Source organism: Suricata suricatta, chromosome 5 (genome assembly GCF_006229205.1).
Source record: "Suricata suricatta isolate VVHF042 chromosome 5, meerkat_22Aug2017_6uvM2_HiC, whole genome shotgun sequence".
In the NCBI taxonomy this organism is placed as follows: domain Eukaryota; kingdom Metazoa; phylum Chordata; class Mammalia; order Carnivora; family Herpestidae; genus Suricata; species Suricata suricatta.
This window is the reverse complement of record NC_043704.1, coordinates 28441958-28454292: the sequence shown is the minus strand read 5'-3', so window position 1 is coordinate 28454292 and position 12335 is coordinate 28441958. Positions and strand designations below refer to the sequence as shown.

The window sequence follows — 12335 nt, the reverse complement described above, 5'->3', positions numbered from 1 at the left end:
TGTTAGGACAATATTTAACATATTTGTTCACATTATTTCCTCATAACTCTTTAATTTTCATCAAAGAACAGAAGTACCTGGTTCAAAGAGAAAATAATAAATTCTACAGCAATAAAAGGCTTGTAATGAAAAACAACAGTAATCTGTCTCAGACCTCCCTGCCTCATAATCATGATTCTAAAAAGCAACTACAACCAGTCCTAGGTTTTTTTCCCGTCATTTTTCTGAATGACATGCCTTCCTGCTGAGATAGAGGAGGAATTAGCTGTTTCATTTCATGTACCTAGAATTGCCTTTCTTTTATTTCCTAATGTAGTTATATCATAAGTTTAAAATAGTCATAAAATGTAATAGTGATTACATTTTCTATGATTTTGTAAACATTACAGTGGTTTACCCAGAATATCCCTTTGTAATTTTTTGTTTTCCTGGAGTTTTCAGTTGCCCATTTGTTTTTCTTTCCCATTTTTATTTACTTATTCTTAAAATTGGCTCTACCATCTCTGTTGTGGTTCTGTATGCACAAACATATGAACTCTGTTTCTTCTTTCCTTTTCATTTTTCTGTTTTCCTTTTTTTTCCTTTTCTTTTCTTTTTGGAGATTTTTCTGTCTCAAGTCCAAGCTGGATTCTGATTTTTTAGGTTTTAAGCCTGATTGCTAGCTTTCCCAAAGGAGGCCTAGAGAAAGGTGATTGTGAGAGGGTTGATTGGGGATTATTTTTCATGTTTTTACTTACTCCTCCTATTTGTAGTCCTGAATCTCATGCTTTCACACACACAGATACTATGATTTTTCTGAAACCGAGTCCATTCAGTTCAGTTATATCCAAAGACAAAGTTTCCTGTATCACACAGAAGGAAGTGGTAATTTCTGAGTCTTATGTATCTGGGAAGGACTTAGAGATTTACTTGCTCTTTATACAGACTTTCATCTTTTAATCATGCCATCTATTTCCAGTCTCTACCTTACTTTGAACTTATGTGATACCGTTTCTTTTTCTTCCCTGCTCTAATTCACCAAAGAGAAATGGATACCTCAGTATCTTCATTATAGACAGTTTATCCCTTTGCTTTCTTGTCATCACTCTTTGTTTTTCGCTAGTTATTTGAAATCTCATCTCATAGTTTCTGTTATTAACAAGTTTAGCCAAATTCTGTTTTAGCAAATGATCTTTAAAATTTAGTTTTAGCTTTGGACTGAGTGAAAGGATACTTGTTTTCAGGGTGCATCAATCACAAACACAATTTAGGCAGGAATGACCATTATTCTTTCCCACCTTTTTTGAAGAAATAGGTTGACCAATACTATTATGACTGTGGTTGAGGATATATAGTATTTATGACTTAAAAATACTAATTTCTGTGATTTACTGTAATGATCACAAGTTCTACTTGTGTTTGTAGCTTATTAGGTTGTATTAGACCATTTACCTGGTCCTATTTTACTGGGACCCAACCCAGCCTAACCAAAAGAACATCAACAGAAAATCAACTATGTCACCTAACACTAAAGCAGTGAGGGATTTTGAAACTAAGTTCTGAAAGAACAGCATTTTTAGAGCAAGCTTCATATTTTGGGCTGGTTTTATCCTTAAGACAGTTCCAGAAGTGGCTACTGAGTGGTTGGGAAGGCAAGCATAGTTTTGTGCAGATTTGGAGCATTAGTAAACACCTTAGACTTTCAGTTAAATTCTAGAGGGCTAGAACCTTGGATTACTGAGAACTGAAAATAAGCCAAGCTTCGTAGTTTTTGTATCTCAGCCTCATCTCAGAATTGTTTGGATTAAGTTGATCTGGGATTGCAAATGACTCCATTTTTGGTGCCTGCCAGAAGCAAATGTGTAAATTCTGTTAGAAGGAATATTATGTAGAACTTTGAATTTTCTCCACTTTTTCCACATAAAAATAAATGTTTAGTACTCAAATCAGTTATAATTAGTCATGCCCGTGAATAAAGTATGTCCAAAAATTAAAATAACCAGCAATATGAAACCTGAAAATTGAATTGTTATAATAACTAGTAATATGATGAAGGAATTAAAAGCAAGATTGAGAGTTTCAGTAGAAAAGTAAAAAGTATAAAAAAAAAAGCCAAATAGAAGTTTTAGAACTGCAGAATATAATAAAGTTAATTAATTAGTGGATGACTTTAACATTGTATTTGACACAACTGAAGACACACTTAGTCATCTGGACCATTGGTTTGAAGAACATTTTCAGATTGAAGCAATGAAATACAGATAAGAGGCTATAAGAGATATTTTGGGCATGATGAATAGTGTTAACATAGTATTTATGGTTACAGAGGGGAAGTGTAAAGGGAATATAGCAAAAGTAATAATTGAATAGATGACTGAGAATACCCCAAATTTCATGAATCAAGCCACAGATTCTGGAAACAATAGGAATCAAGTAGCATAAATAGAAAGAATACTGTGTCAAGGCACATAAAATGGAAAAAACCATAGACAAAGAACAAATCCTAAAAGTAGCCAGTGGAAAAGATGTACAGGCATACCTTGGAGATACATGGGTTTTGTTCCACACAATCGTAATAGAAAGAATATCTTAATAAAGCAAGTCAAATGAATATTTTGGTTTCTTAGTGTGTATAAAAGCTATGCTATACTGTAGCCTATTCAGTATACAGTAATATTACATTAAAAATAACAATCTGTTTACCTTAATTAAAAATAATTTATTGCTAATAAATACTGTTATCTGAGCTTTCCGTGAGTCACAATCATTTTGGTAGTGGAGGGTCTTGTTTCATTGTTGATGGCTATGGACTGATTAGACTGGTGGCTGCTGAAGGTTAGGGTGGCCATGGCACTTTCTCAAACTAAGATGGCAGTGAAATTTGCCCCATCAATTGAAAGGCACATCAATTGAATGAACATGTAGAAGCCACTGTAGCATTACTAAGTGGCCTGATTTCAATATTGTTGTGTCCTAAGAAATGGTGAGGCCTGAGGAGAGGGAGAGAGAAGGAAGGACGGCTGGTTGGTGGAGCAGTGATAACACCTACAACATAATCGATTAAGCTTGCCGTCTTTTGTGGGCATGATTTGCAGAGCCCCAAAACAGTGTACATTAGTAACATCCAAGATCATCGATTATAGATCACCGTAATAGCTATAATAATGAAAATTTTAAAATATTGCAAGAATTACCAAAATGTGACACAGAAACACAAACATGTTCATACTGTTTAATTGAGAAATACTTCCAGATTACAAGATAACCAAAATATTTTCCTACAGTTTCTGTTGCCAGCTTGATGATTTTATCTTTCCTATTTATGTCTTTAAGCCCCATCCATATCTATCTATCTATCTATATCTGACTTTATTTCTTTATATAAATTGGGCAAGTTTTCCCAACACCCAACTCCGAAACAAAACCTTGTTTTATGATGATTTGCGGTGCTACCTTTATGTTCTATCATATTGGCTCACACAAGTTTGCTAAGACCTCACGCATTGTTGCCTCCTGTACAGTGATTTTCAATAGAAAGAAATACATTTTACGTTGTAAAACACTTGACACATACATGTGTATGTAAAATATGTACAGTGAAAATTGTGCAAGTAATACTTTGGTATATTTACTGTATATGACATGTTTTGATATATTCAATTGTATTTTATTTCATTGTTTTAAACAAGTATGATGATGACAGTATGTTTATAGTTTAACAAACAGTTCTAGGAAGCCTTTCCATGGACATCTTTCATATCCTCTCACCCTCTGTCAGATCAACAGATTTGTATCTTGGAGTCAGATTTCTGTTGTGCTGATACCTTTCTTCTTTCCAGGTTGTGTCTTCTTGAGCATAAAGATAGTATGTAATTTATTTATGTCTCTATCATCTAGCAACTGGCCCATAAATTTATTGGTGCTCTAGTTTTGTAGAATTGATACTCAAGATAACTCAGTGACTATAACATGTCTAAAAAGTTCTAGACTTAGCATTTGCCTACCTTTTATTTTGAGGAAACTGCTTATTAAGCACATGGAGAAAGAAAGCTTTTAATAATATATAGTATGACTTTTTTGTGTTGTCCGCATTTAATTTTCTGCTTTCCAGTACAATAAATATTGTTAATGATCAAGAATCGTGTCTCAGTATATAAGAAATGTGACATTTTCTCTGGGAGAAAATAAGTCTTGTGCTGGTGGCAACAATCCTGCATATAAGTAGAGTGTTGTCAAAAATAAATCTCATAGACCAGTCATATTTTTATAGTTCTGCTAATAGAATTTTCCATCAGGTTATCTTAAATTGTTGTTCTTTTTCAGTCATTATTTAATCTTTTGGAATTTAGAAGATTAGTCCTGAATTACAAGCCTCCGTCAAATGCTCAAGATTTACCCCGAAACCAAAAGGTAAAAACTAAGAAAGGTTTTTAAGCAGTGTGTGTGCGTGCATGTGTGTGTGTGTGTATGTGTGTGTGTCAACATATTCAACATATTCTTTTTTATCTGTGTTTGATTTTAGGGCAGTTTGTCTCATCAAATATGAAACTCTTAATTTTGAATGTCAACCAGTTAATCTCAGTTACTACAGGAACTTTCTATTCTTCATCAGTATAATATGAATCTGAGTTTTTCTTTACGTGTGTGTATGTGTCAATAATATGCCAGTTTATTGTGTCACTTTAGGAATTGCTTTTCTCTCTCTTTTTTTTAAATTCATTTATTTATGTTGGGTGGGGGTGGGGAGAGAAGAGCCCAGTATGGGGTTCAGTCCCATGAACCGTTAGATCCTGACCTGAGCTGAAATCAAGAGTTGGATGCTAAACTGACTGAGCCATCCAGGCATTCCAGCTTTTTTCTTCTTTTTGGACTGTTAAATTTCAGAAACTTTATAAGTTTCAATTCATAATTCAAGATTTTTCTTGCCTCCTGAAAAATTGTATGAAAATAAAATTTTTTGTATAGTGAGCCCTTTAAAAGATTAGTTTTGCCCTGGCTGTCTTTGCAGTTCAAATCTATAACCTCCTTTCTGTAAGTCCATATTGTCAGGCACTATAAGGTACCAGAACACACAGATAATCAGGGCTGGATTGCCTGGGTGGTCTGGCTGTGGAGTTAGAGCTTGACCTGTCTGTTCAATTTCCTTATCTGAAAGGTGTAAATAATAATAGTGATTATTTTATAGAGTTTTGAGAATTAAATGAGATAAAACATACAAAGGGCTTACAAGTGCATAGCACATATAGTAAGTACCTCAAATGATGTTGCTGTACCCATATTATCTTTTCAAAGATAGGAGTGATGTAGAAATTTATACTTAAAGAAATTAATTATGGAGGTGATACATGTGAGTATTTAGGGCTTTAAGGATCTTGTAATAAAAAGAATATTGTAGCCCATGGAGCGCCTGGGTGGCTCAGTCAGTTGAGTGTCCAACTTCGGCTCAGGTCATGATCTCACAGTTCGTGGGTTCAAGCCCCACGTCGAGTTGTGTGTTGATAGCTCAGAGCCTGGAGTCTGCTTCCAATTTGTGTGTGTCTCTCTCTCTGCCCCTCCCCTATTCATGATCTGTCTCTTTCTGTCTCTCAAAAATAAATAAATGTTTAAAAAAAAATTTAAAAAAGATTGTAGCCCTGAAGGAGACTGGTTGCACAAAGAAGTTAAGATATTTATTAGGTTTCTCTCAAGTATTGAACTTTGTGTGACTTACTATTAGTATTAATGATACGTAATGTAATTATATTTTTCTTTTTTTTTTTTAGTGTTTATTTATTTTGAGAAAGAGAGAGCATGCATGCATGGGAGTGAGCGGGGGGTGGGCAGAGGATATCAAGCAGACTCTGAGCTGTCAGTACAGAGCCCTGATGGTGGGACTTGAACTCACAAACTGTTATATCACGACCTGAGCTGAGACCAAGAGTCGGACACTTAACCAGTTGAGCCACCCAGGTGCCCCTAGTTTTCTTTCAGTGTGTCACTTGAAAACCACTTGTTTTGCAAACATGAAATGTTTATAATGCAGACTTAGTGGGAATATAATGATTTATAGCTAGCTTTTCAGGCTATTATCTTTGACCAGTAAAGTATCAATCTGGTAAACAAGCCTAAATAAGCCATTTTCTTTTTTTTCTCTTTAAAAAAAATTTTTTTTTTATGTCTTTATTTTGAGAGACAGAGAGTGAGTAGGGGGAGGGGCAGAGAGAGGGGGAGACACAGAATCTGAAACTGGCTCCAGGCTCTGAGCTGTCAGCACAGAGCCCGACGCAGGGCTCGAACCCATGGACTGTGAGATCATGACCTAAGCCGAAGTTGGATGCTCAACCGACTGAGCCACCCAGGTGCCCCAAAGCCATTTTCAAAGGGAACCAGGGTTACCTGACAACCCCACAGACCTCCAGAGAAATTAAGCAAAACCCCTTCACTCATTACAGTTTTTCCATGAAACTTTTTGGACTGTTGCTTCCCTTTATCACATCTTGTTAGTAATCACAGTTCTCTCTTCTTCTCCTCCTTTTAAAGAATGCTTTCCTTTAAAAAAAATGTTTATTTATTTTGTTGTTTTTTTAATAGTTTGTCAAATTGGTTTCCATATATCACCCAGTGCTTCTCCCTACAAGTGCCCTCCTCCATCACCACCACCTCTTTTCCCCCCTCCCCCTTCCCCTTCAACCCTCAGTTCGTTTTCAGTATTCAGTAGTCTCTCAAGTTTTGTGTCCCTCTCTCTCCCCAACTCTCTTTTCCTCTTCCCCTCCCCCTAGTTCCTCCATTAGGTTTCTCCTGTTCTTTTAGATCTATGAGTGCAATCATATGGTATCTGTTGTTCTACACCTGACTTATTTTGCTTAGCATGACACCCTCGAGGTCCATCCACTTTGCTACAAATGGCCAGATTTCATTCTTTCTCATTGCCATGCAATACTCCATTGTGTATATACCACATCTTCTTGATCCATTCATCAGGTGATGGACATTTAGGCTCTTTCCATGTTTTGGCTATTGTTATTTATGAGAAAGAGAGTGCTTGTGTGGCCTGCAAGCTGGGGAGGGGCAGAGGGAGAGAGAGAATCCCAAGTAGGCTCTGCACTGTGCGTACCGAGCCCAGCATGGAGCTTCATCTCATGAATTGAGAGATCATGACCTGAGCCAAAATTAAGAATTGGGCGCTTAACTGACTGAACCACCCAGATGCCCCCACAGTTCTCTTTTCTCATGTCTCAGTTGAAGTATATTTATAATTTCCATGACTTTATTTGGAAATATTGCTTCCAATTAGGTATTTATATGTATCTTGATTTTTTCTCTTTTGTTTCCGGATTTTAGTGCTTTAAAGGGTTTTATTTTATTCTTCAAAATGTTAAGTAAGACCCAAGTTAGTTTTTGAGTTATATTTAAAAGTGATCATGGCATCCATGCTTATGTACCCGAGCTAATTTTAGGATTGTTCAACTGAGTACCAGGGAAATATATAAATCTTATCTTCATCTTTCTAGAGAAATTTCTTTTCTTGCAGTAGAAGGATCATTATGTCCTGGTGTCCCTTTAGGTTAAGGGATTAAAAGGATCTCTACTTCCGTTGTGAAAAGACATTTATTTAGAAGAATTCTGTGCACTTTTTAAAAAGATTATTTTACAGGGTGCCTGGGTGGCTCAGTCAGTTAAACTTCTGATTTCGGTCAGGTCATGATCTCACAGCTCGTGGGTTCAAGCTCCACGTCAGGCTCTGTGCTGACAGCTCAGAGCCGGGAGTCTGCTTCAGATTCTGTGTCTCCCTGTCTCTCTTCCTCCCCTCTTCCATGCTCTGTCTCTCTCTGTGTCAAAAATAAATAAACATTAAAAAAAATTTTATAAAAGATAGTTTCACAACTGAGGTTACCTTTTTTTGTTTTTAAAGGTTATTATTTTTATTTATTTTGGGGGAGAGATAGCAAGTGGGAGAGGGGCAAGAGAGGTAGAGAATCTCAGGCAGTCCCCACACTACCTGCACAGAGCCTGTTGTGGGGCTCAAACTCACAAACCCGTGAGATAATGACCTGAGGTGCACCCAAGAGTTGGATGCTTAGCTGAGTGACCCACACAAGTGCCGCTGAAGTTACTCTTTAATTTGGCATGGTAACATCAATACGTACTATAACTTGACATCTCTGAAGCAACATGTGGGGCTTATAGGTAGTTATCAGCCACTGGTCAGTGCTACATTCAGCTAAGGTGATAAAAAACACAGGTTTACTGACTGAGCTACCCCAGTGCCCCAGCATACTGTCTGTAATTTTAATATCTAGGAGAACTGTGAGGTAGTGGAAGTTTAAAGATGGGTTTTCACTGTAAACATCTCACTCCTCCCCACTTCCATTCATGATGTCTTTTCCCTTAAACAGTTATAAACTGATGACAAAACATGTTAAATGTTGAGAAAACAGAGATACATAGTTCATAATAGAGGTAATCTTCATATAAATAGCTAAAATCTTATAACTCTTAACGTTATATTAATTAAAGTCTTGTTTAAGGGTGAGTATTTCCAAATAGACAAGATTTTCACACGTTCTACTACTTAGAGATAAGAAGCAGATGAGCAGGGAATGTGTTTAATTGAATTCCATTTGGCAAACACCTGAAGGAATTTGAATTTTAGAAATGTCAGAGTCATTCTGGAATTTCTGTCTTTAGTTATGAATAAGGGAATAAGATTGGATTTACAGGTTTCAGTAAATTTTAAAGTATTCATAGCATACAAAGTATATTTTTGACTATGGTGGAATAAAGATGGAATTTGAGAATGGAAAGATATTTAGAAAATCTCCCGGATTGTGGGAAATTAAGTAATACACCTTTAAATAACCCAAGGACCAGGAACAAATCAGAAAGGAAATTTCAGAATATTTTGAGGGATAAAAATTAAACATGACATACCAAAATTAGAAGGATGTAGCTAAGGCATAGGTTCGTGGAAAATACATGAACTGAACACATTAGAAGTTAGGAATAGTTTCAAATTTATGATACCAGCTTGCACATCAAGAAATTAGAAAAAAGCACATTAATATTTGAAAGAAAGGAAATATTAAAGATTAAGAGCTAAATTATTGAAATAGAAATGAAATTGAAATAGTAGAGAAAATTAATGGAACAAAAAGCTGCTTAAGATCAGTAAAATGTTCTAGGTGGCCTGAGCGGAAAAAAAAAAAAAAAAAAGAAGAAGAAGAAGAAACAAGTTACCAATATAAAGAATGAAAGAGAGGGACATCACTACAAATTCTAGACAATAGAAGAGTGGACTATCCTAAACAGACAAATATCTTGAAAGCCACAAACTATGAAGCTCAACCGATGGAAAAATAGATAACCTTTATATTTCATTAAAGAAACTGAATTTGTGGTTATCCTATTCACCAAGAAATTAAACAGTGAAGTAGCTTACTGGTGAATTATACCAAGCATTTAAGGAGGAAATAATACCGGTTCTCTACATGTTTTTCCAGAAAATTGAAGAAGGGGTAAAAATTCCCAATTCATTCTATGAGCCCAGTCTTACTGTGAAGCCAAATAGAAAAAGATATTTCTTTATATTTTTATTTTTTAAATAGTTGTTTGTTTATTTATTTATTTGAAAAAGAGCATGTGTGAGCAGAGAAGAGCAGAGAAAGAAAGAGAGAATCCCAAGCAGGCTCAGTGCTGACCGCACAGGGACAAGGGGCCCCATCCCAGGAACTGCAAGATCATGACCTGAGCTGAAATCAAGAGTCTGTTGCTCAACTGACTGAGCCACCCAGTCGTCCCTAGAAAAAGATATTTCAAGAAAATAAAACGAATGACCTAAGTTCTTCATGAATATAGAAGCAAAATGCAGATATTTGACAGACTGAATCTTGAAATATCTATAAAGGATACTATCTCATTGGCAACTGAGGTTTATGTAGAACTGTAAGATTGGTTTAGTATTCAAAAATCAGTCTAATTCACCGTAGTAACAGACTAAAGAAGAAAACCATATAATCACCTCAGTAGATAAAGAATTTGACAAAAGCCAATGTACCCAAAATATCTCGGAAACTAGAAATTAAAAGAAGCTTTTTTTTAAATCTTTTTATGAAAAGTCTACAGATAATACTTAGGTGAAAGATTGAATGCTTTGCCCCCAAAATCAGGAACAAGCAAGGATGTCAGCCCTCACCATTTCTGTTAAACAGTAGACTGGAGTTCTTAACCAGTGCCATAAAGCAAGAAAAGGAAATAAACATAAAGATTAGAAGGGAAGAAATAAAGCTGTGTTTGTGTATATGACTTGGTTGTCAATATAGAAAATTTTAAGTACTATACAAAAATAAATAAAAGATGCTAGAACCAAGAAATGAATTCAGCAAGGTCACATGATATGAGGCAAACATAAAAAAATCAGTTGTATTCAGGAGCGCCTGGGTGACTCAGTCAGTTTAGGGTTGGACTCTTGACTTCAGCTCAGGTCATGATCTCACAGTTCATGAATTCGAGTCCTGTGTCGGGCTCTACACTGACAGTGCCTTGTGGGGTTCTGTCTCCCTCTCTCGTCTCCTTCCCCTCTTCTTTACCTCTCTCTCAAAATAAACTATAAATTTTTAAATGTTTATTTATTTTTGAGAGAGAAAGAGACAGAGTGTGAGCAGGGCAGGGGCAGAGAGGGAAGGAGACAGAATCAGAAGCAAGCTTCAGGCCCTCGGTTGTCAGCACAGAGCCTGACGTTGGACTTGAACTCATTAACTGTGAGATCGTGACCTGAGCCGAAGTTGGATGCTTCACCAACTGAACCACCCAGGTGCCCCTCAAAATAAACTTTATAAAATCAATTATATTTCTAAATACAGTGGGAAATTTAAATTAAAAAATGTTTCTATACAGTAGCATAAACTGTGGACTATTTGGGTAAAGTGGACAAAAGATACTTCTAGAAAACCACAGAATTTTGCTGAGACAGATCTGTTTAAGGATCAGAGGATTCAGTATTTTTATGATATCAATTACTTCCAGTTTATAGATTCAGTGCAATCCCAATCATAATCCCAGCAGGCTTTTTTATAGGAATTGACAAACTGATATAACATTTATATGGAAAATCAAACTACTAGAATAGCCATAGTAGTTTTAGAAAGAAAGACAATGTTGGAAGAATCAACTCTTAGGCATTCTTTTTGGTGAAAAGATTGTGTGGTCATACACATCAATGGAACAGAATAGAATCCAGAAATAGACCTACTCATGTAGAGTGAGTTGATTTTAATCAAAATTGACAAGACAATTCAGTAGGCAAGGGAAAATCTTTTAAACTATTGATATGGTAGACAGAAAGATAATCCTCAGCCTGTACAGAACATATCTTTCTCAAATATATGAAAACAATTGATAATGGATTATAGACCTAAAAGAAAACTAAAACTATAAAAATTCTTGACAAGAACATAAGAGAAAATTTTAGTGTCTGGGGTTAAGAAAAGATTTCTTAAGTGGAACAAAACAAGGACACAAATCATAAAAGAAAAAAATGGATTAAACTTCATCAAAATGAAAAATTTGTAATCTGAAAAATTTAGACAAAATGAAAAGTTAGGCCACAACTGGGAACAAATATAAGCATAACATATATCAGGTAAAGGAATTATATTTAAAATATATACAGAACTTGTGTAACTCAGTAATAAGATAATGTATTACTGTTCTGGGAAAAATATTTGAACACACAGTTCACCAAAGAAGATCTACAGACTAAAATAACTACATGACATTATGTAGTTAATTGGTGCTTGACATTAACATTAAAACTAGAGGTGCCATTTTGTATCCACTGGAAGAACTAGTTAAAGATACAACCCATATCCAAATGATGTAGAATGTGGATCTAGCTTATTACACTGTCAGTGGGAATATAATATAGTATAATGCTTCTGCAGAAACAGCTTGGCTGTTTGAAAAAAATAAATCTATATACAACCTGAGCCCTCTCCAGGTTTTTACTCAAGAGAAATGAAAACAGATGTTCACACAAAGACATGTACCGTAATAGCCCCAGCATCTGGAACAGGTCCCTGGATAGAGAAGTGTGGGATATTTATACAATAGAATACTACTGAGCAGTAAAATAGAATGATCATTAACACACACAGTCTTGAGGAAGAAGCCCAAAATAATTACTTCTGTTGTAAGAAACCAGACTAAAATGAGTTCATAGGATATGATCTGATTTGTGTACATTTCTAGAAAATGTGAAGTGACCATGGTTGTCAGGGAAAGGGAGTAAAGGTTGAAGAAACTTGTGGGGGTGATGAGTAGGTACATTATTTTGGCTCTGGTGATGCTTTTATGGATATATACATGTCTGAAGCTCAGCA

At 35.6% G+C, this 12335-nt stretch overlaps 1 protein-coding gene across 8 annotated transcripts in view; it reads left to right on the top strand.

The window, feature by feature from the left end:
* USP25 (ubiquitin specific peptidase 25) overlaps window positions 1-12335 on the top strand; it is a 140796-nt gene that overhangs the window by 54208 nt on the left and 74253 nt on the right. For all 8 annotated transcript variants that reach the window (XM_029939125.1, XM_029939122.1, XM_029939124.1 and 5 more), the window contains one exon: window positions 4303-4389. In XM_029939125.1, the coding sequence (XP_029794985.1) occupies window positions 4303-4389 (87 nt within the window). The remainder of the gene's footprint in view (window positions 1-4302; window positions 4390-12335) is intronic.